A 25,903-nucleotide genomic window follows, 5' to 3' on the forward strand; every position below is an offset into this window, starting at 1 on the left:
TTTGCTTGCTGTTTTAACCTTTTATCTCTATTTCACTGTATTTTGAAAGCAATGTTTGTTGAATTTGCTTTTCAATTGTTTCACACTAACTATGCAGTCTGTATGGGATCATCCACTTTATCATCAATTAACATTTCATTTAACACAATCTTGTCTAATACAACACTAGGATTCTAGTTAATATTTTCAGAGAGATTTGGTAGGTCAATGATGTTGGTAAGAATGGTCCAAGTTTGTAGCTTGTGGTTCACAAAAATAAGTGCAAATTAAGACAAATGCCACTGACATTTATTCATTAATATTTTGTTTACACATTTTTTCATATGGGGTAACAACATAATGATCAAAATCCTTTTAACAGACACAACTTTGGTTACTATGAAAATATTACAAAATAATAATGGCACTAGCAAAAAGATCTTGAAATGGTTGACAGTATAGCTGAGGTATTTTGGAAGACAGTGATATTTCAATCACTAATACTAAAAAGATAGTAATTTTAAACTTCCTCACTGAGAAAATTAATTAACTTACAAGTGAGTCACAATCAGTACCTGAACAGTCAAAGATTCATTCTACTAAGTTGCTACATAAACAGTACATAAGACACTAGCATAAGTTTTCTTGTAAGACAGCTTTTGGCATAAATATATATATATATAGTACTGAAATGCATTAGTTTAAAATGACAGTCCAAAAATCTTCAAAGTAGATTCTACACATTACACACACGCATCCACACAGATGCAGTATCACTAAAATAGAAAGTTTTAACACTGGAAATGATACTGTTGTAGCATAGAAATAACAATTTGGTTGGTTTGTCAGTTGGCTGACAGTTTGGTTTGTTGGTTGATTTGCTGATTCAATGGTTATTTGATGTTATTCAAGGTTCAACCTTCAGTAACTCAACATCGAATATCAGTGTTGCATTGGGTGGAATAGTAATTTTCATTAAGGAAAGTCTACAATCAACTTGTCTACATAAAAACAGCTAATATAAATAATGAATCCCAAAACAAGTTTTAGCACTATAACAAATCATATTGGTCAAAGTAAACACAGAAACATCTGTTAAAGTACTGACAGCACAATCAAAAAACAAAAGAATAATAAATACTAGCTTTTACACACACACACACACACACACACACACACACACACACACACACACACAAAACAGAGACAAGGAAAGGGCTAAAAGTAAGACAGCCTAAAACTTGGCTGGAGAAAAGATAAAAACAAACTTAGCATCCAAAAGTTAAGATATGCGAGTCGAACATAAAGAGAGAGAGAGAGAGAGAGAGAGAGAGAGAGAGAGAGAGAGAGAGAATTTCTTCAGCTTCAATTGTATATGAAATTATATATAATCTTAAAATATTTATTTTGTACTGCTAACCAATTTCAAGTCAGACCTTTATCAAGCGTATCTGATGCACAGGCATAAAGATGCTAATGAAGCCCGACACCCTTAAACATCTCCATTTTCATATAAAGCATTGCCACAAGTTTCCCCAAGTGAAATTCCCTGATGCCCAAACAAGTTTTAACAATTTTCCCTGACAAATTTTGAGATCTCAAGGGTAAGTTAAGACATAAGTTGACAATACGACTTTGCAGCTACAGTACAAGGAACAACAGTGTACACAAGGACATATCTTTAAAAAATTACTTGCAAGCCGAAGGCATTTCCTGATGTGAGCAAAAATCATAAGTACTAATATCAACCTCTTTTGTAATGAACTGTTTTTAGATAGAGAAAACAAGTCGAATGGTGTATGTGTTTCACTAAGACCACTGATATTTTACTTCAATAAAATGAAACATTTCTTTGTAGTGACTAAACAGATTTAAAATTCCTTCATTGATTCCTGAAATAACCTCAGACTGACTATTTTCCTTCTTATCGTCCATACTTTCTAGCATACAAACTAATTTTTACTTTCTAAGTGCCAAAATGTACTATAAAAAATAAAATGTCTATCACACTGTACAAATGTACTTGTGGCGAGACAGTCACAATTCTTGAAATCCGTCACTCGTGGCCTCTGGCATGCTGAGGAGCACTGCAGTCCTGGGTCCATGGGTAAACAATGAAAATCTGAAGCATTACACCACACACAGACAGACCTGGCCTGTGGGCAAATCAGTGAGACTAGATCTGACAGGCAAGGCCTGCACACCAGTGGGAAACAACGGGCTTCAGATCGGCAGACCTGATCAATTTCAGATATCTGCAGAAATGACCTGTGGTTTTGGCCCATCGCAGAAGTCCACTCGTGTGGCCAGCTATTCACAAGCCACAGACAGCATGTTTTTGAAATGAGACCACAGTGATCAATCCATGCAACATATAACTTGTTCAAATACTCTGGGAACCAATCAAGATGAGGATAGGTAGCAACTCACCATAAATGTGATTGCTGAGCTGCAGACAGGCACGTACAAAAGGCAATCATACTTTCACAAGTAAAATTTCAGCCATAGTTTTTGTCAGAAAACGAGCGCGCGCCCCCACCCACCCACACACACACACACCCACACACCCACACCCCCACACACCCACACCCACCCACACACCCACCCACACACACACCCACACACACACCCACACACACACACACACACCCACACACACACACACACACACACACACACACACACACACACACACACACACACACACACACACCCACACACACACACACACCCACACACACACACACACCCACACACACACACACACCCACACACACACCCACACACACACACACACCCACACCCACACCCACACCCACACCCACACACACACCCACACACACACCCACACACACACCCACACACACACCCACACACACACCCACACCCACACCCACACACACACCCACCCACACACACACACACACACACACACACACACACACACACACACACACACACACACACACACACACACACACACACACACACACACACGAGCACAATCTCCGGCCGCTGTGTCTGCAGTCTCTCAGAATCAGATCCAAACAAACCACTCCTCATGCCTCCCTAACTCTCGTCGGCAGCTGCAAGCCTAGGGGCAAGAAGTGTGGCAGCACTGACTGCACGCTGATGGGGGTGGTCGGAAGAGGAGAAGCAGTAGTAATGTGGGAGTAGGGAAGAGGCGCATGTACTTGACTGCACACAGCCACTGACAATACGTGCCTACGTGACACCACAGTACACAAACCATTTCATCTACTGAGACAAAAACCAAAGTTTTCCCAGTGTTTTCTTTTTTCCAAATTTTCCCGTCATGTTTGAAATTCCCCAATTTCCTGAACCTGTGGCAACCCTGATATATCAAACCAAAATTTAAATATTTCTCTCTTCTGGTAACTGTGCAGTTTCTTCTTCCATTGGATTTGAATTGACATTATCCATAACAATGACACTTAACAGATCTAAACAGGAGTGTTTGCATCTGGCAAATCTAGTGATCCTCATGAGATTTCAAACGTTAACACTGAACTTTCAATGAAGCTATAGTCTGATTAATCTCCATATAACAGTTAGTCTGTTTTTCTATCCAGTCAGCCCTTTCAAGCTGCCATTTCCCCTCAAATCCTACATAATGTTTCCTGGCTTAATTTTGATTGAGCCAAGTCTCATCAAGATAGGTAACACAACAACTCAATCATTTTCTAGGTGACATACATTTTTGTTAGAGAAGTTACCCTACCTGTTACCACATCAGAACATTCCATCAGAATCTACCTTCCGCCGTTCCATTTTCCCCAACTCCAAAATATTTTACAATTCTGCCTATCAAATAGTGATCCCTTTTTAAATCTATCCTGTCATGTAACACATTTGCCGTCTTTAGCCATAAGGGAAACTAAACACTATCATAAAATTCCAATAGTGTGACAAATGTCCTGGAAACTGTCCAACTTAGTGAGTTGCTCTTTCAGGAGCATTTCCTTGCACACAAACTGTTACATAACTACAGATTTCCTTTCTTGCACTAATCAATGTATAACACCACACTCCTTTGAAGTTTTTGTCTGCAATTTTTAGATTTCATCTTTTCTGAGATTGTATTTAAGGTTATTAAGACATTCTTACACCTCTTATGTGACACTCAATTTGACCCCATGTGTATTGTAACTGAGTCACCTTCACTCCAAAACAAGAAAAGCCAAATATATTATGAAAAATCAAAGCTCTCTCACTAAACAAACACTTCCACAAAGCAAACACGTAAGTGACCGATTAGGTGCAACAATGTGGCAAAGGCATGCCAGTGCCAGCACTGATGAAGTATAGCGTAGCCTCAAACAGTCAACGATGTGTCTGGTAGTCACTGCTTCTTGTGATGCTAACTGGAAGACAACCATATCAGTAATGATACTGTGGCTAGTGCGTGCACATAAGTCATGGACTGAGAGAAAGGCTTTTCACTGGCAGTTAAAGGTGAAGGAAAAGATGAAATACTTCTCCAAGCCACAACTTTGGCTGCTTTAGTATAGGAGGGAATGGTGCATGGCACTAGTTTCACAATTGGGGCAGTAAGAAATATTCACAATATGGCACTGACATGTATCTATAATGAGCAGAGCAGAGTGACCAGGATATATTTTTGATGATTAGAATCTTACCAAGGTGTGTAGGCAGAACAAGCGATGTGCAAGCCTCATTATACACTGGCTGCTAAAACATCACTTGACACCTCACATGTCGTTGACTATACTGAGATTGCAAGCAATCAAAAGCCCACAACTCATAGCTCCGAAGTATATTTCGTAAATGCAGGCAACAACCATTGTGTCTATAAGCTGTCAATTTGTACGTAAGTATAACAAAGAATATGTTACTTTCAACGGAGAAAAAGCATTTGATAGCCTATGAAAACATGATATAAACAAATACCAAAGTAAACTACAGTTTTATTCTACATCTGTTGTTGTGGTCTTCAGTCCTGAGAGTGGTTTGATGCAGCTCTCCAAGCTACTCTATTCTGTGCAAGCTGCTTCATCTCCCAGTACCTACTGCAACCTACATCCTTCTGAATCTGCTTGGTGTTGTCATCTCTTGGTCTCCCTCTACGATTTTTACCCTCCACGCTGCCCTCCAATACTAAATTGGTGATCCCTTGATGCCTCAGAACATGTCCTACCAACCGATCCCTTCTTATTGTCAAGTTGTGCCACAAACTACTCTTCTCCCCAATCCTATTCAGTACCACCTCATTAGTTATGTGATCTACCCATCTAATCTTCAGCATTCTTCTGTAGCATCACATTTCGAAATCTATTCTCTTCTTGTCCAAACTAGTTATCATGCATGTTTCACTTCAATACAAATACTTTCAGAAACGACTTCCTGACACTTAAATCTATGCTCGATGTTAACAAATTTCTCTTCTTCAGAAACGCTTTCCTTGCCATTGCCAGGCTACCTTTTATATCCTCTCTACTTCGACCATCATCAGTTATTTTGCTCCCCAAATAGCAAAACTCCTTTACTACTTTAAGCGTCTCATTTCCTAATCTAATTCCCTCAGCATCACCCAATTTAATTTGACTACATTCCATTATCCTCGTTTTGCTTTTGTTGATGTTCATCTTATATCCTCCTTTCAAGACATCTATACTCTGGAAACTACCTAGAGGTCTATGGCAGAGGATACATCCCACTGTATCAGTTATCAGGGTTTCTCCTCATTCCATTCACAAATGGAGTGCGGGAAGAATGACTGACCGAATGTCTCTGTGCATCAAGTAATTATTCTAATCTTATCCTCATAATCCCTACGTGAGCAATACAAAGAGCATTAAAAAACTAAGAACCCACCTCGATTGCGAAAAAAAGCACCTAGTGTTAAGTGTTAACCCAGGTTTCGGCATAGATAACTACACCTTCTTCAGAACAACGATAAAACCCACAAGTGCCTAAGAAGACCTTTGTCAATGATTCTTAGGCACTTGTGGGTTTTATTATTCTCCTGAAGAAGGTATAGTTATCTATGCTGAAACCTGGGTTAACACTTAACACTAGGAGCTTTTTCACAATCGAGGCGGGTTTTTAGTTTTTTAACATATTAAGCAAGAATTGCTGACGCGCTGCAATGTTGAAGGTTCTTACAAAGAGCATTGTAGTATATTCACACAATCACCATTTAAAGTAAATTCTTGAAACTTTGTTAACAGACTTTTTTGCAGTAGTTTACATCCGGCTTCAAGAGTGTTCCAGTTCAGTTCCTCCAGTTTCTCTGGGACACTCCCACAGGTCGAACAAACATGTGACTATTTGTGCTGCTTCCTCTGTATATGTTCAGTATCCCCTGCTAGTCCTGTTCGGTACAGGTTCCACACACTTGAGCAATTTTCTAGAACTTGATGCAAGTGATTTGTTAAGCAGTCTTCTTTGCAGATTAACTGCACTTCCCCACTACTCCACCAATAAACCGAAGTCTACCACCTGCTTTAACCATGACAACCTATGCGATCATTACGTTTTATACCCCTACAAAGTGTTACACACAGGTATTGTTTGCGATGGCCGATTCTAACAATAAATCATTGATATTACAGTCTTAGGACACTATGTTTTCTTCATTTTGTGAAGTGCACAATTTTACATTTCTGAACAGTTAAAGCAAGTTGCCAATCTTTGATCCACTTTGAAGCCCTATCGAGATCTGAATGAATATTTACGCAGCTTCTTGCAGATAGTACTTCATATAGATAACTGCGTTATCCGCAAAAAGTCTGATGTTACTATTTATATTGTCTGTAAGGTCATTAATATACAACATGAACAGCAACAGTCCCAACATACTTCCCTGGGGGCACGCATGAAGTTACTTCTACATCTGACAATTATTCTCCCGCGAAAATAACACACTGTGTCTTCCCTACCACAAAGTCTTCAATTCAGTTACAAATTTACTCGATACCCTGCATGACTGTACTTTTGACAATAAGCGTACGTGTAATACTGACTCAATTGCTTTTCGGAAATCAAGAAATACCGCATCTGCCTGACAGCCTTGATCCAAAGCTTTCAGTATGTTAATTGAAGTCTTTCTGAATCATTACCATAATGACTGAAAATAAAACGTCATATAATAATGTAAAACTAAGCCTAACAAAAGATCACACTATCAAAAACCTTACTGGGGGGGAGGGGGGGACAAGTGCATACCACACCACCACCAAGTTAAATCGTTAACTGTTCATTATTTATGATATGATATGGTCTGGTCTACCAACATGGTTTACTTTCTTCCTCCAAAAGGTGGCATTTGAAGTAGCAAGACCTTTACATAACAGCCTTTTCACTTCTGTTACAGTAAAAAATGACATTTTGAACAACATTAAGCCTACCCTCAGGAACCCTGACCTTGGCAAGGTCTAAAATACGCATAAGACATACCATAAGTGCAACCAAATCTGAGGGGTATCTGAAGAGTAATGACATGTGATTCCTGAAAAAGGGCAGCAGCCTTTTCAGTAGGTGCAAGGGCAACATTCTGGATGATTGACCTGGCATTTTAACATGAGAATATGATCTTGCTATGCTTACATGCAACTGGCTGAAATCAACAGGAAACTATAGTCATTCTTTCCGAAGGCACACAGCTCTTTTATATTGTTAAATGGTGATTCCATCTCTTAGACAAGATATTCTAGGGGTAAAAATGGCAGCTCCTTTCAGAGCTTTGGGCAGGTCTGATAATGATTCAGAGATGATGAGGCTGCACAGAAGAGAGACGTGTGGAGAGCTGCATCAAATAAGTCTGAACCGAGGAACCACCACCACCACTCCATCGTAATGATTACGACAAATCCTTCATTTTAGCCTTCTCAGCACCCAGAATTTCACTATGAGAGTAATGTTATGTTTATTCAGAGTTGAAATCTTACTTCAAACCTCACTAAATACAGCAGACAAAGGATATATTCCAGGATGACCACGTGACCCGTACGCATAATCTGGAGAGCATGTAAGGCGGGCTCGTTGACCAACACACATCTGAAAATAATTGCAGTTATTAATACAATTATCATCTCACAGTAAATGGCATTTACAGATTTGTCACCAGCTTAGAAAGAAAACCAATTATCTGTTCTTAATTAATGCAATGGAAGTTGTTAAAATCATACAATGGTAATAACTGCAAGCTTCTCTGAAGATTTAAGGAATACATCTACATCTGTCCACCTTCAGACAAACACATTTAGTAACTACAGAAATTTAGCACAGAGCAAGAAGATGCTACCAATTTTCCCACTGCCCTCCTGTTCTTTGAGTGTGTGAGGTAACAGCAGCATGCTGCATTAGACCAAGAACTATAGTAATTACCAAGTAGCCTTTCTGTTACCCGTATATTTACAGCTTCAGGGATAATGAATGCACTCAACCAGACCTTTCTATGCCTGGTAACAGCACGGTAGAGTAATTTTTTGCCAAACTGCGTTTAAATGTGAAGTGAGCAATACTCACATAAATTTAATAATATGGGTGGACACCCATTCTGCAACAAAGTGAAAAAGTAGAACATTTAAATTAATTTGTTGGTTGGTTGATTTGGTGTGTATGTGTCTGTGGGGAGGGGGGGGGGGAGGGGGAGGGGGGGGAGGGGGAGGGGGAGTGGGAGGGGGAGGAGGAGGAGGAGGAGGGGGGGGAGGGTTAGGCAAAAACATGTTCATTGGTCCCATGCACATGACCTACGATGGCAGAAATCAAAGGAGGAACAACACAAACAGCACAGTCCCATCAAGGGGAAGGAATAACGCCCAAATAAAGGGTGGGAAAAGGGTCATCGCAGCAACAGGAAAAGGAAAGGACAGGAGGGAGTGGGCGGAAACAGTGAGAGCAGGGGTGCCCCAGAAAAACTCTATGTGATGATGCACCAGCAGCACAACCGACCCGTCCAGACACTCGCGCCATGCCATACCATAATCACAATATAATTGGGACAACACCAGGGGAAGAAAAAAGGGGAAACAAAACTACAACAGAGCAGACAAAATATAGGGACAAGGCAGAGAGCAACTGGCCAGTGTGGTGGCAAAGTCAAGGCCTACACTGATTGAGGGACTCAAATTCTAGAGTAAATTCAAGGCCTTTTACCTCACCCTGGACAATGAAGGTGGGAAGGCATATTTAATGTGAAAGGCCAAAAGGCAGGGGCAGTCCAGCAAAACATAGATCACCATGAGGGAAGCCCCACAACTACGAGGGGGGAGGGGGGGGGGGGGGAGTGGGCAGTCGTGCTGCGGAGTAAAAGACAATGGGTCAACCTAGTATGGCCAATATAAATACAGCAGAGAATGGTAGATTCCCACTGGGAGTTGCAGAGCAAAGAATGTCACATGGTGGGAATCTCCTCGATGGCAGAAAGTTTATTAGACAGGAGGTTAACCTCTGAAGAGTCGACCAAGGACTAAGCAAAAAGATTTGATGTATAGCCGCAAATCTGTCCCCATAGGGGTCACAGATAATGAGGACATGGCAGCAAGTTCAGCACCCGGAATACCTAAGCAGGCAGGAATCCAAAGGAAATCAACCGAACAAGCAGCATCACCACGATCAGCAAGAGAGCATGGATGGCAGAGGCCAAGGCGTGACAGGGAAAACAATGAGTGATACCCTTAAGGCCACTCAATGAGTTCATACATAACAAACCTCAGGTGAGTCAGGACCGTTTCATGCAGAGCACCTGATAGATTGTTATTAATTCTGTAGTAAACACTCTACATGTAGCAGTCAGGAGATGGTGTTCGATGCCAACAGAAGACATGAACACACATGCCAAATGATCGGCTGATTTAGAGCCATTGGTGTAAAAAAACAATGGCATCGTGAAATTCCTGTAAGAGCATTTGGAACAAACAACGCAACTCCAGTGGAGCAATGGATGCTTTCAGGCCCCGAAAGAGATCCAGCTGAATCCAGGCTGAGGAACAAAGCAAGGGGGAAAGGGGAGGTGAGCAGGGGGGGGGGGGGGGGGGAGTGTCGTGTCAGGAAAGGCCAAGGAGGGGAGATTGAAGTCACAGTGGAGAGACACAAGGTGAAACCCAACCAATACACCCACCGAGGGCAGGCAGTAGGCAGGCGACATCCAGAAGCCACAAAAAGAATAGAATAGAATAGGAGGGGTGAACAGTGATGGCATAGGAAACCAGGAGCTGGGACCACCGATTCAAAAGGCGAGTGATCCAAGTGTCAACCAGAAGACTATCAACAGCATTAGTGCTAAAGGCTCTGGTTGCTAAATGGATACACAAAGGTGAACCAGGTTCAAGAGGAGCAGCGTGGAAGGGGCAGCTGATCTATATACTTGACAACCATAGTCCAGATGAGAGAGAATTATTGCCCACTATAGGTGGAGAAGTGTAAAATGATTGGTGGCACAAGAAGTGTGGGCAAGGAAGCAAAGAACAATGGGTTTACTAAAACAGCCTATCTTCAGACGACAGCTACGGGCCAACCAAGTAAGCTTGTTGTCAAAAAGAAGACCCCAGAAACGGTCAGCATAGAGCATCAAGATACAGCTCCAGAGCAGGATCAGGATCGACTGTAGTACGGTGACAGAAAAGCATCACCCTAGACATAAGTGCAGAGAATTTAAGATTATGCGAGGCTGTTCCCATGGAAGCGCACCGGATGGCACCCTGGAGACGACGTTCCACAGAGACCACCAAGTGGGAGCCAGCCCAAATACAGAAATCATTAACATCCATAGCAGAGGTGACCATTGGCCCAGGAGATGCCCCATGTCCATTAATAGTGATGACAAGACAGGTACTTTATACTGAACCCTGTTGAACATACTTCTCCTGGGTCCGCAAAGATCTGAGAACAGTGTCGACCTAGATTCTGAATGACCAATAGGACAGGAACTCTTGAATAAAATCAAGAGTGGGGGGCCCCCAACGACCCCACTCACGCTGCATAAGGAGGATGTGATGGCGCTAAGCTGTGCCATTGGCCACACAGAGATTGAACAAGACTGCGGCAGGATAGCAGAGTTAAGAAAAACCTGCCGGACTGTGGTTTCCATTCGAAACAGATGATCAACCGGAAATCGTCTCTCCCAGAAGCCACACTCTTAAGGAGATAGAAGTTCCCAGGGTTCAAGGACCCAACTGAACTGACTAGCCACCATCCAGTCTAGTAACTTACAGGGGACAATGATCAGGCTGACTGGCTGGTAAACAAGGAATGATACATCCTTGCCAGGCTTAAGGACATGCTGTCTCTCCACTGAGAGGGGAAAATGCCTTGGAGCCACATACAATTAAACACCTGGAGGAGATATTGTCACTGTGGAGGATTGAGGTGTTGAAGCAATTGGTTATGGATGGAATTCGGGTAAAGGTTCACTACAGGATTAAGGTGTAAAAGGTAAGCGGGAAACTTCAGCCCACTGTTTCCAGACAAGGAAGTCAATGGCGGGTTAGGAGGCCAATGCTGAAGCCTTGGGTCATGAGGTGTTGCGCAAGAACTGATGGGTCGGTACAAAGGCTATCTGAAAGGCAGGGCCTGAAATGGAAGACTGCCACAGAGCCTTGAAGGGTGCAGAGTGTAGCTCACACCTGTGATGAAGAGAGAGAAGAACCTAGAAAGGAGACAAAGTGTTCAATACATCCATTTGCTCTGTTTGATTAAGTAACAGGCTTTGGTGCAAGATAATAAGACCAGCAGAGCACAGGTGCCACTTAAAATGTCTCAAGGTGCAACAATGATTACAGATAGCGATGGAAATGGCCATACTACTCTACAGGCCAGGACCTTTCAAGTGGGGACAGCAATGCTAGCAGCACAAATTATCTTACTGGACTGATCACAGACAACGTCATCTTTGTCGGGTTGCATAGAAGGTGGAAACATGAAATGAGAGGTACATAGGGGTCAATCAGCATGATGGAAAGCCCAGCAGGGCAACCTAATCAGAGGGAAGGGAACAGGAGAATCAATGGGAAGCAGTCACTATCACAGAGGTCATCATGTGGCGACAATGTAACAAAGGAAGAAGTGGAGGGGAAGGGAGTGTAAGATCAATGGCAGAGAAAGTGCCACATGCAGCACTAAAATGAGTCTGGGGAACCATCATTAAGAAGGCATAGGTAATGGTCCACAAAAAACTGGTCACTGAGGATCTCCCAGCTAGATGAAAAAGCACTGCCCCAAAAAGGGTGATAGGCATTTAAATACCCAAGGAGGAGGAAGAGAGGGGGAGGGGGTGGAGTTGCTGATGGAGGGCAGTTAGGGCAGCAGATGTAGGTAGCCTGTCAGGAGCAAGGTAGAGATTGAAACTCTGACTGCCAAGTCCAAGCAGACCACGACAGCATCTGCATCCAACAGGGTACTAACAATAATTATAAGGATCAACCTGCAAACACCACCAGAAGCCCTCAAAGATCTGACCTGGTTCCAACAAAAAGTACGGAACCCAGGAAAGATTGGTGAGAGCACCAGTAAAATGAGGTTACTGGAGAATGACAAGTTGCTGAGTGAAAGGCACTAAGGGATTGCAACTCTGTGAGGTGACTATAGTATTCATTAGAGTCCCACTGAATAAGCACAGAATGGGTATCCAAATGAGAGGTGAATATGCTGGAGGCGATCACACTGCCAAGCGACATCCATAAATAAGAAGTCAGGCTCAGGTTGAGAGAGGGGGTGGGGGTGGAGGTGGAGATATGGCACCTACAGCGACACTAGGGTGGCCTGTGGCTTTGTCCTGGGGTTTCTTGTTCTTCTCCTCCTCCTCTTTCAGAGGGTGAAGAGGGTACAGCACAGAGGAAGAGTAGGCTTCCTCAAGATCTGGCACCAAAAGAGAGCAGGCGACCTTGGGGTGCACCGACTGTGTGTCCCATGGCCCAGATGTGGCAGCAGGCCTCTGGCCTAAGGGAGCAGGGTGAGGATAAGTCCTATCACCAGCAGGTGCCAAACAAGGAGGGACAATTCTTGAAACGGGGAGTAGGCGTGGCACTGGGAAGAGACGACGTGGGAACTGCAAGGGAGGGTAGAGGACGAAGCGACCCACTGGGGTTAGAAGAGGAAGGAGGTGAAAGGACATAACAGAGGCAAAAGTATAAGTCTATGACACAGGATGAAGTCTTGTTAAACTTCTGAAAGCGTCAGTGTAAGATGAACGATCCAGGGACTTACACTCTTGTATCTTCTTTTCTTTCTTATAAACTGGGCAATCTGGTGAGCATTGAGAGTGACAATGTACATGGGTGGCAGAACACAAGGTCACCCCTCACAGAGTGGGTGTCCATAGTCACCACACAGAGGGTCCGCCGTACGTTGGGAAGACATATGCCCAAAATGCAAGCACTAAAGGCACCTCATGAATAACGGGACATACGGCTTCACATCACACTGGTAACAAATAACCATAATTTTCTGTGGGAGGGTGTATCTGTCAAATGCCAGAATAAAGGTGCCAGTCCCTGTGCAATTGTTCTAACGACCTTTCTGCACATGTTGAACAAAATAAACACTGTGTCGTTCCAAATTGGCTCCGAGTTCTTCATCCATTTGAAGGATGAGGTCCCTGTGAAAAATAACTCGCTGGACCATATTCAAACAAGTGAGGTAATGGGCACTGGGACATCAAGATGATCGTGAGCACAAAAAGCTACATACTGGGCGGCAGAAGAAGTTATGATCAACAGGGACTCCAACCATACCTTACTGAGAGGCTCCACTCTGCCAAACTAGTCTTCGACATATTCCACATTATGGCAGTGAATGTGTCCCCGACCATCCTAGCACAGACCTTGTAGAGAGAACAGTGTTTCAGCCCAAGTCGGCGAGCCTAGCCCTCCTCCAAGGGCGTAGCCAGGGCAGGGAAGCCTGCAGTGTCATACAAAGCAGCACTGAATGATTAGCTACCACTTTAAGAGACAGCCGTAGAAAAATGGCCAGATTTTTGGAGCCTGATGCATTTCCCCTCCCCATGGGAATCACCCAGCCATAGCAAGAGCATCTGGCACAACAACCGTAGCTGGGAGTTGTGATGTTCCAGAATGACAAGCAACCAATCCTAGGCATGGGGGGTGGGGCTCAACAGCTCAGGTATCAGAAGTGTAATCCCTGTTTTGTCGGAAGGATCAGCCAGATAGGTACATAACAGTCCCACCACATGGACTGGCTACTGCTGGTGACCTAGCAGAATGGAGGGGGGCTACAGAGGAAGTAAGAGGGGAGAGGAATCCACACTGTAGACTGTAGGAAGGAAATTCTTCCTGAAGTGGCACACACTACAGACAGAAAATTTATAAGTGAAGGTCAAACAACAAAGGGGGAACAAAAATGCCGAAGAGGAAGAATGAAAGAGAAAAGCCAAGGGGAACAAAATACAAGGAATAAAATAAAACTAGGTGGATAGCCAGGTCAATATAAGTCAGAACACAAAACAGGAAGGAGGCGGCAGTAGGGAAAAAGCGAGGATGGGGAGGGACGGGCACATGGAAGAAAATGCAACCTGAGAAGTAAGAATGGGCTACAATAGCTCAGGGCTCTGTGGGCACCAAGCACGAACTCATGGAAATTCTTGGCTGGGGCAATACATAAAATAAATGCAACCATTCATCTATAGCAGATCAATATGTGGAGCACCAGAAAACATCGTTCACCCTACCTTCCAAATACCTGCTGTTTCCCTACAAAAAGCACACACATTCACAGCCACAGTCACACAAAAATCCAAACTATCTTCAGGTGAGGATGCTGATGCACAAACTCACTGGAACTGAGTTTCCAACAGACTTGGAGGCCCCTTTGTACATCATGGCCAGTCCCCTGCAGCAGCACTGCTGCCCTCAAGTGGAAGTGAACTGCTTGTGCACCAGTGGAAGAAATAGGCAAAATGATATATTGCTAGCTGAACCTCAAAAGACTCTGCCGGTTGAAATGAAGGCCACTGTTTAGTATCGGCTATAATCAGATTCCGCATCTTGAAGGGAAATATTTATCCCTATTATTAATATTACCAAATAACAATCTCAATAGATTCCTTTAGAACACATTCCCAGTAACAGGAAGTAGAGCAATCATTTGTGTGTCATTAGACATCACTTGACATCACTCCTTAAGATAGTGTTCTGCCACTGAATTTCTCTGGCTGGAGCAAAATGGTTTGACAGTAGTGTCTACACACAGATGCTGAATATTACGGATAGTTTAGCCAATATGCCACCCCTCAATGATATGGAATTTTGTATGCTCAGATTTTCCTCAGATGCAAGTCATCCTTTACTGACAAAAATAGCTCTAATCTTAGCCAAAGCACACACTTTTGATGTCAATCTTAAAATTCTTGAAATTTTCAGGTATATATTTCCCGCAAAAGATAGAAAAGCAACAGATTTACCAGTTTCCTTGACAGTTTGAATGAAAGAGCATGGCATAGGTATTTGTCGGTCAGAGTAACTATTTTGCTTAAAAACAATATTAAGATGGTCAAATTCTGGTATCAAATTTTCTGTATTGGAAATGGCATGGGCTCCTCTCCAAAGTCCGCAACACCCCCATGCATTGGTGTAGTGGATGGATGGAGAGAACGATCAGTATGCATAGGTTTACACACTCTACTATGCCCCGTAATTTCATTGTCATGCCCATAAACAAATACACCAAGAAAAGAGTCATCCTTTTCAACTTCCATTGTAAATCTGATACTAGGATGGAGACAAAGGATCTAAAATACTGTTCAAAGCGAGGATACTCGCAAATATGCTGCTATTCTACCTATTGCGAGGAATGTATCCTCAAGAATTTGTATGCTACTGGCTAAGATCAGTGCCCTCCTTCCATCAGCAAAGGATGACTTGGGAATCAGGAAACCCAGAGTATACAAAATTCCTTGTCACTGAGAGATGGCATATTGGCCAAACTATCCAAGACAGATGTGTAGAACACTATCATCACACTAGTTTGGTCCAGCCAGAGAAATCTGTAGTGGCGGAACACTAGGGATATCAAATGATTTATAACATGACACATTATTTTTCTGCTACCTGTTACCAGGAATGTGTTCTAAGGGAATCTATTCCGATTGTACTATCTGATATAATAAAAGGGTAAAAGATTTACCTGTAAGATGTGGAATTCTATTTTTGCTGGTATTAAAAGTGGTCTTCATTTCAACTAGCATATTCTTTTAATTAAGGTTCAGCTAATAATGATTTATTGTTTTGTCTATTTATTCCACTGGTGCACCACTAGTTCACTCTTCCTTGAGGTCAGCAGTGCTGCTGCAGTGTACTGGTTATGGTGCATAAGGGAGTTGCTGATTCTGCTGGAAATTCAGTTCCAGTTAGCTTGTGCATCAGAATCCTCACCTGAAGATGGTGGCCAGTTGGTCTGTTGAAATATTGTGTGAAGATGACATTATCCAACTGCATACCCAAAAGTGCACAATCTGTACACTTGGGTGTGCGAGATAGCGTTGAACCTTATGTAGTTTTACTGAACATTTATACTGCAGTTTGCGTACATGTGCTCCAAATATTGTTACAAACAAGATCCATTGCTGTGATAATACTAAAAATAGATGCTACAGGATCAGTTTAAAAAGGCTACTTTTTCATTTGTTACAGAATTGGTGTTTAACTTCCAAAGATATTAAATTTATATGAGCATTGGCTTTACCTCATTTTACATACCGTTGAATCCAGGAATTTCCATAATGATTTCACTGTTTTTACATTCAGTTCACCTCAAGTCTGAGAGGACCTTCTAGACCTTTCCACCACAAAGATTTGTGTTAGCTACTGGGAGCTCAGTATTACTAACCAAAAATGCTACCTGCCACCATGCAGTTGGCTTGCTTTTCTCTTGTGACTTTTTACTGTTGTGGCATTACAAGACTAGAAAGGCTGTGTGTATCAAGCGAAAAAAAGTTGTGTAACAATGAAAATAATTTTTGACAATATAATGTGATTGGATACATAAACCTACTCATCAAGTGGCAGAATACACATACAAAAAAAGGTTGTGTGTATATAAACTTTCAGAGCCAGTGGCTCCCCCACCTGACAGAAGGGTTGAAGAGGAAGAAAGAGGAGTGATGGGAAAGGCTTGGAGAGGTTTAGGAAATGGGATGTTGTTGTCTTCAGTCCTGAGACTGGTTTGATGCAGCTCTCCATGCTACTCTATCCTGTGCAAGCTTCATCTCCCAGTACCTACTGCAACCTACATCCCTCTGAATCTGCTTAGTGTATTAATCTCTTGGTCTCCCTCTACGATTTTTACCCTCCACACTGCCCTCCAATACTAAATTGATGATCCCTTGATGCCTCAGAACATGTCCTACCAACCAATCCCTTCTTCTGGTCAAGTTGTGCCACAAACTTCTCTTCTCCCAATCCTATTCAATACTTCCTCATTAGTTATGCGATCTACCCATCTAATCTTCAGCATTCTTCTGTAGCACCACATTTCGAAAGCTTCTATTCTCTTCTTGTCTAAACTAGTTATCGTCCATGTTTCACTTCCATACATGCCTACACTCCATACAAATACTTTCAGAAATGACTTCCTGACACTTAAATCTATACTTGATGTTAACAGATTTCTCTTCTTCAGAAACGCTTCCCTTGCCATTGCCAGTCTACATTTTATATCCTCTCTACTTCAACCATCATCAGTTATTTTGCTCCCCAAATAGCAAAACTCCTTTACTACTTTAATTGTCTCATTTCCTAATCTAATTCCCTCAGCATCACCCGACTTAATTCGACTACATTTTATTATTCTCGTTTTGCTTTTGTTAATGTTCATCTCAACCTTTCAAGACACTGTCCATTCCGTTCAACTGCTCTTCCAAGTCCTTTGCTGTCTCTGACGGAATTGCAATGTCATTGGCGAACCTCAAAGTTTTTATTTCTTCTCCATGGACTTTAATACCTATTCCGAAATTTTGTTTTGTTTCCTTTACTGCTTGCTCAATATACAGGTTGAATAACATCGGTGAGAGGCTACAACCCTCACTCCCTTCCCAACCACTGCTTCCCTTTTATGTCCACCGAATTCTCATAACTGCCACCTGGTTTCTGTACAAATTGTAAATAGCCTTGCGCTCCCTGTATTTTACCCCTGCCACCTTTACAATTTGAAAGAGTATTCCAGTCAACATTGTCAAAAGCTTTCTCCAAGTCTACAAATGCTAGAAACGTAGGTTTGCCTTTCCTTAATCTTTCTTCTAAGATAAGTCTTAAGGTCAGTATTGCCTCACGTGTTCCAGTATTTCTACGGAATCCAAACTGATCTTCCCCGAGGTCGGCTTCTTCTAGTTTTTCCATTCGTCTGTAAAGAACTCTTGTTAGTATTTTGCAGCTGTGGCTTATTAAACTGATTGTTCGGTAATTTTCACATCTGTCAACACCTGCTTTCTTTGGGATTTGGAATTATTATATTCTTCTTGAAGTCTGAGGGTATTTCGCCTGTCTCGTACATATTGCTCACCAGATGGTAGAGTTTTGTCAGGACTGGCTCTCCCAAGGCCGTCATTAGTTCCAATTGAATGTTGTCTACTCCAGGGGCCTTGTTTTGACTCAGGTCTTTCAGTGCTCTGTAAAACTCCTCACGCAGTATCATATCTCCCATTTCATATTCATCTATAACCTCTTCCATTTCCATAATATTGTCCTCAAGTACATCGCCCTTGTATAGACCCTCCACATACTCCTTCCAGCTTTCTGCTTTCCCTTCTTTGCTTAGAACTGTGTTTCCATCTGAGATCTTGATGTTCATACAAGTGGTTCTCTTATCTCCAAAGGTCTCTTTAATTTTCCTGTAGGCAGTATCTATCTATCTTACCCCTAGTGAGATAAGCCTCTACATCCTTACATTTTCCTCTAGCCATCCCTGCTTAGCTATTTTGCACTTCCTGTCTATCTCATTTTTGAGATGTTTGTATTCCTTTTTGCCTGCTTCATTTACTGCATTTTTATATTTTCTCCTTTCATCAATTAAATGCAATATTTCTTCTGTTACCCAAGTATTTTTACTAGCCCTCGTCTTTTTACCTACTTGAGCCCTCTGCTGCCTTCACTACTTCATCCCTCAAAGTTACCCATTCTTCTTCTACTGTATTTCTTCCCCCATTTCTGTCAATTGTTCCCTTATGCTCTCCCTGAAACTCTCTACAACCTCTGGTTCTTTCAGTTTATCCAGGTCCCATCTCCTTAAGTTCCCACCTTTTTGCAGTTCAGTTTTAATTTACAGTTCATAACCAATAGATTGTGCTCAGAGTCCACATCTGCCCCTGGAAATGTCTTACAATTTAAAACCTGGTTCCTAAATCTCTGTCTTACTATTATATAATCTATCTGAAACCTGTCAGTATCTCCAGGCTTTTTCCATATATACAGCCTTCGTTTATGATTCTTGAACCAAGTGTTACCTATGATTAAGTTGTGCTCTGTGCAAAATTCTACCAGGCGGCTTCCTCTTTCGTTTCTTAGCCCCAATTCATATTCACCTACTCCGTTTCCTTCTCTCCCTTTTCCTACACTCGAATTCCAGTCACCCATGACTTAAATTTTCACCTCCCTTCACTATCTGAATAATTTCTGTTATTTCGTCATACATTTCTTCAATTTCTTCGTCATCTGCAGAGTTAGTTGGCATATAAACTTTTACTAATGTAGTAGGTGTGGGCTTCGTATCTATCTTTGCCACAATAATGCGTTCACTATGCTGTTTGTAGCAGCTTACCCACATTCCTATTTTCCTATTCATTATTAAACCTACTCCTGCATTACCCCTATTTGATTTTGTGTTTATAACCCTTTAGTCACCTGACCAAAAGTCTTGTTCCTCCTGCCACCGAACTTCACTAATTCCCACTATATCTAACTTTAACCTATCCATTTCCCTTTTTAAATTTTCTAACCTACCTGCCCGATTAAGGAATCTGACATTCCACGCTCCGATTCGTAGAACGCCAGTTTTCTTTCTCCTGATAACGGCATCCTCTTTAGTAGTCCCCACCTGGAGATCCGAATGGGGGACTATTTTACCTCCGGAATATTTTACCCAAGAGGATGCCATCATCATTTAATCATACAGTAAAATGGGAGAGAGTTTGGATAAGTCACTCAGAACCCTGGATCAAGTGAGACTTACCAGTCTTTCCCTCTCGAACCCTTTTCCTAAACCTCTCTAGCCCTTTTTCTTCACCCCTCTTCCTTTCCTTTCAACCCTTCTGCCAGAAGGAGCCACTGGGTTGCATACACAAAACCCTTTTTATGTGTGTCATCCTGCCACCACTTGGTAAGTAGATTTTTTTACCTATCCAATTACCAAAAAGTGTGTGAGGTTTAAGGACGATAGACTCTGCACACAATGAATCCGAAAATATAGTAAAATCAGTTGGCATAGATTCAAACAATGAGTCAGCATTACCATCCACAAGAAACAGTAGGCAACAAGTCAAGTCACAGATGAGGAAAATAGTGACACAGCAAAACAGTAAGGGTAGTTTTACGGATACTGCCTATGAAGCATCTTCATCAGCAAAAATCCAGATGTAGTGTATATCCTATTACTGTTCTTATTCTAAATATGCACTTCAGAGAGTACTGCGGTGTATGCTATAACTATGTCCTCTCCCTGTTTCTCAGACATAAAGAGTGGTGCTGCCACCCTCATCAGATAACCAGTTCACTTTGCCAAGTTATTAATAGCAGAGGAAAGCAAAAAATAGAAATACATGTTACAAAAACGAAGTATGTAGTAAGTAACCACAAAACAACTTACCTGTGCTACACCTTGATCCCAACCTTTAATGACTTCACCTTTACCTAATCTAAATTTGAATGGTACACCTCTGTCTCTCGAAGAATCAAATTTAACACCATTTTCTAGTGTACCTGTAACATAAGAAGTTAACGTCATTTCTTAATATGATATCAAAATAAAATGTCAATCTGACATTATATACTTCCTTTATTGTGTTGTCATATGTGCCTGACAAAATGGATCAACTGAACCTAATAATATCGGATGACAACTTTGTCCTCTACAATAATGATGTGGCGTGCAATCTCACACCAAATACAGACTTGTTTAGACGCTTAAGCAATTTGTGGTATGGCCTTCCCAACCGAATTTATTAGAGAGATGTAATCCCAGAAATTTAACACTGTCAAGCTCTTTGATCTACATGTCATATGTTATACTTATGCTGGAGGGAAATCTCTTACAGGTTCTGAACTTCATATAGTGGGTCTTCTCAAAGTTTAATGACAGTGAATTAGTGTTAAACCACTTATCAATGTCAGTGAAAATTTGATTAACAGTTGTTTATAAATATGTACTTGACTTGCTGCTTATTGCAATGTTTGTATCACCTACAAACAAAACAAATTTAACATCTGGAAATGTAACAGATGAGAAGTTTTAATGTACACAAGAAAAGGCAAATGCCCTGAGATGGAACCTGGAGGACAACCACATGTTATTAATTACCACACAGATGAATACAGATTGCTTACTGCACAGGTATTTCGCAACGACACCCTTTGTTTCCTGTTAAGTAAGAAACCATTTTGCTGCACTGCCAGTGACACCATAATATTCTAATTTACTTAAGAGAGTGCTGTGGTTCACACAGTCTAAGGCTTTTGACACGTCACAGAAAATTCTAGTAGCCTCTAATATATTATCTAATGAATTGAGTACATTCTCACTGTAAATGTAAATAGTTTTCTCTATATGAGAACCCTTCAAAAATCCAAATTGTGACTTGGACAATATATTATTTGTCGTCAGATGCTTAAGGAGATGCTTCAACATGACCTTTGCAAATATTTTTGAGAAAGACGGCAAAAGTGAAACTGGTCGATAGTTTGATGGTGTCTCTTTACCCCGTTTCTTATAAAGAGGCTTAACTTCAGCATATTTTAGCCAGTCTGGAAATGTTCTGCTGATAAGAGATTGATTACACAAATAAGATAGAACTTAATTCACATGAGCACTCTTTGATTAACTACATTGATATGCTACAATATCCACCTGAATACTTAAAATTTAACTGACTGCAAAAGTGAGTAACAGCTGCGGCAAGTTTGGCACTTTGCCAAAGTCGTCAATCTTTTGCTGAATTAAACCCAGAATACCTGCAAGTAAAAGTAAGTGGATAGTTCTTTGCAAAGGTATACCTGACAGGCATTCCAGACAAAATACAAAACTCCTTGTGGGTAGAACTGAGTACTTTGGACTGCCTAAGATCTTCGAAACACTATCCTACCTGACTGGTAAATAATGGTTGTGGAAGCTGACACTTCTGTCTCCAAGTTTAAAGAGAACTGTCACTACTTCATTGTTTTAGGAGCACCAATCCCATCACCGACACCAACACAGTTCTCTAATCATCCTCATTTACTGCTGTATTATTTAAATTAGCTAAACCTAAGGCTTTCTAAAAAAGCTCGACAATGCCATATGTAACATCCATAACAAAGTCTTCCATTGATGCCACATTAACAGACAAGGTTAACAGGTCTTAGCAGCAACGATCTTTTCCTTCCTTGCCTAATCCAAACAACAATTTTGTCAGTTCCATTCCATGTAATATCATGGCATCACTACCTTTTACAAAATTGCTAATTTGCAGCACTACATAGTAACAAATGACATTACAAAGTGTACAACCAATCTAATATGAAACTCCAATCTGTTTGGGCACTTACAAGTTGGATCTCTTTAAATACAGCTCTCTGATAGCTCCCTCACTTTGATTAAATTTATAAATCATACAGTCTAATACCACACTGCTCAAACTAAATAAATTGCCACCAGTGTAGCTCACGTGGGCATTTTTTCTTCCAACAGTGTTTAGGGAGTTGGTTCTGCACAGTTTTGCTTAATGGGTCACAAGGGAACTGGGTGGTTCAGGAATTCATGTGCCACAAGGATTTGTTTCTCTAGTATCAAAAGACATTCTGACTCTTGGTAACCATGCTGTTGAGTGCCCCCCCCCCCCCCCCCCCACCACCACCACATATCAACTTAAGGAGAGCTAAGAGATTGGCAGAATCAAAGTTTGGAGGTAGCTGTGAGGGGTGGCATCTACAGAGGGAAAATTTTTTATTGTTAGGCTGTTGGGAGAATTCAATGGTCTAAAAAGTGTTTAAGGAACTGTATGTGTCAGTTTTCAGGACTAATACAGATGGGACAGAAGTCCCTTTGGGGTTGGGATTTTACTGCAGTGGGAGGAAGCTAGATGCAAATGACTGCAGAGTGGTAAGTAAAAGTAAATACTGTACAGGAATACTGAAGGTAAAACTGGGTGGCACAAGACAGGAAAACAGTTACTAAATATGTAAAACAGATGTGAGGAACAGGCAGATGAACTGTTTACATGTCTTTCAACAATTCAGCACCTGTATTATTTGGTTAATTAATCTCGTTTTACAACATTTAATGCTCTTAATTTACAATCCCAAAGTATCATAACTTTATCTCTGTGATAACATTATTTTGACATGCTCCATATTGCTGAGCATTCTCCTGGGATCTCTCAATTATCTGAATGAATAAATGGAATGTTTAGACCATAAAAATCACTCATTTCAATTTTCTGTAGTTTAATGCCCCAGACTTCGTAATATAACTAATAATTTGCTTAGTTCACATCTGACTGAAATATCTCCACAAGTTTAAATAAAGAGCCCTAGTGTAACCACAGCTTATGGTGCCTTAAAGAAGCTGTATTTTTACGTCTGACCTATCACACACATTAATATTGTAATAGCCCCTTATAGAAATCATGGTCATGGTAACTGATTTGTAGAACAGCCTGAGGTCTAGGTTAGGTGACAACCTCGTTGGGAGTTGGAAAACGTAACAAATGTTTATGTGAGAAAGGTTTTAACAGATTGATCAGTAGCCTAGCTGTATATTAGTGTCAATATGTAATGCGCTATCGACTATAGAAACAAGGTAGGGTGAAGTGGGGTAAGTGTAACCATGGGGTTAGTGTAACCACAGCTTATGGTGCCTTAAAGAAGCTGTATTTTTACCTCTGACCTATCACACATATTAATTTACACCTTTCTTTGTTATATTTCACCATAAGTTGTCAAATCTGACATAAATTGGTAATTAAATTTTGGACTTGAATGGACGTCTACATTTTCACTCTGCAAGTGAGCGACATGCTCAGAATTTGGTGGTCTGTCATTTTTGCAGTTTTAAAGATAACTGCACAATTTTTTGGTTACAAACTAACTTTTGCATGACAATTTCAAATATGAGATTCATTTTACTCTACTGATAAAGCTCTTGATATGCCAGGCATGGTTACACTTACCCCAACTTTTTCCCATGTGGGGCAAGGGGGGGGTTTACACTTGCCCCAAACAAATCTTGTTTTTGCTACCACACTAGATCAACTAAACTGGCCTTCCTGTACATATGGATACCAGAATACTTGATGTGCTGGATTTGTAGGTGTACTGTGTTTGTGTGAGATACATTTTATTTTTATTTAAGTCTACTATATTTTTAAACCACATTTCCTTTTATAAAATATGACACAGTCCGACAGTGTAGTCCCACTGGTAAAACAAAGAAGAGGATTGCACCAGGAGCTGAAGTTATCACTTTTCAAGATGCCATCTATAAAGAAAAAGATTTTAAAGGAAACAAGAATAATAAGGAGAAAGCAAAACGAAAAAGCATTATCGACATAAAAAGGGCTTTTAATGAAAAGTAAATCTTCCAAACAAAGTGCTGTTGCTTTATTCGAAATGGCACCTCTAAACATTGTGGGGGAAAAAAAAAATCCCTGATTGCTCATGTGGGTAACAAGAAAAAAAGACTGAAGTTGACTCAACAAGTGAATAAAGTGAAACTGAAGGAGGCCTATCTTTAACAAGTAGTGATGAAGAAAATGGGACCATAATAACACTGGGCAATATCAGGAAAGAAGTGATAAACTGAAGAAGAAAAAGAGGCAAACTTTTTTGAAGCCAAAGATAAAATTACATTTGGAAACTATGTTCTGGTAGCTTTTGCAACATAATGTAGGAAAGTTCGTTTTATTGGCCAAGTTACCCAAATTAGTGATTTAGGAGATCCAGAAGTGATTTTCCTCAGATGCAAAAATAAGACAAAGCATGGCACCACATTCTACTGGCCTGATAGAGATGACAATGAAGTTCCATCCTCTGATATCATTTCAGTGCTGCCCGAGCCTACTTTGAGTTGCTGGGTGTAACATTACAGGACATATTGGGACATATTGAAATATTCGATACTGTAGACTTTTAGGGGATGTCGATACAGATATGCAAAATGTAAAGGGAAACTTTGGTGATGTTTAAATATTGTACTGTGTCAATATTAGGACATTTTGCACAGAAAGAACAAAAATAGAATTAATGTAAATATATATATTAGTGGTAGTAACCTATTTTCATTCAATTTTGTAATTATATTTCATTTTGTAAAAGAAAGACTCACTGTTTGCTGTAGCTCTGATTAATTGTATAAATTATCAGTTTTGAGCTAAATTATTTCGTATAATACGGACAAGATACTTTTAAAAACTCACCAGCTAAAGAGAAAGTCTGTAAATGAACGTTTAATGCACACTTCTGGAACTTTCTATGGAGAAATTCTATATTATGATCGCAAAAATACGAAAACTTGTGAAAACTGTTTCATAACCTAATTCCGAAAGACGATTTGTATCAAGAAATATTGCTAAAAAGATTTATTTACGTTTTGAAACAAGATTTAAATCATTTTACATATAAATAGTTGTTCTAAATCACTCAAGAAATATCCAGAATCAAATGTCAAGATATTTCTGGAAACATCGGTACAAATCTGGTGAAGGTTAGCCAGAAGCTGGTAGAAAAATGTTATAAAATCTATTTGG

At 40.8% G+C, this 25,903-nt stretch overlaps 1 protein-coding gene across 1 annotated transcript in view; it reads right to left on the reverse strand.

The window, feature by feature from the left end:
- Nucleotides 1-266: 266 nt before the first annotated feature.
- LOC126278969 (peptidyl-prolyl cis-trans isomerase Fkbp12) overlaps nucleotides 267-25,903 on the reverse strand; it is a 41,464-nt gene continuing 15,827 nt past the window's right edge. Inside the window, exons 3-5 of the mRNA XM_049979264.1 lie at nucleotides 20,773-20,885; nucleotides 7,946-8,019; nucleotides 267-944 (exon numbers count right to left, since the gene is read on the reverse strand). Coding sequence (XP_049835221.1) covers nucleotides 887-944; nucleotides 7,946-8,019; nucleotides 20,773-20,885 — 245 coding nt within the window. The 3' untranslated portion in view covers nucleotides 267-886. The remainder of the gene's footprint in view (nucleotides 945-7,945; nucleotides 8,020-20,772; nucleotides 20,886-25,903) is intronic.

The sequence above is a fragment of the Schistocerca gregaria genome, chromosome 6 (genome assembly GCF_023897955.1).
Source record: "Schistocerca gregaria isolate iqSchGreg1 chromosome 6, iqSchGreg1.2, whole genome shotgun sequence".
Lineage (NCBI taxonomy): Eukaryota > Metazoa > Arthropoda > Insecta > Orthoptera > Acrididae > Schistocerca > Schistocerca gregaria.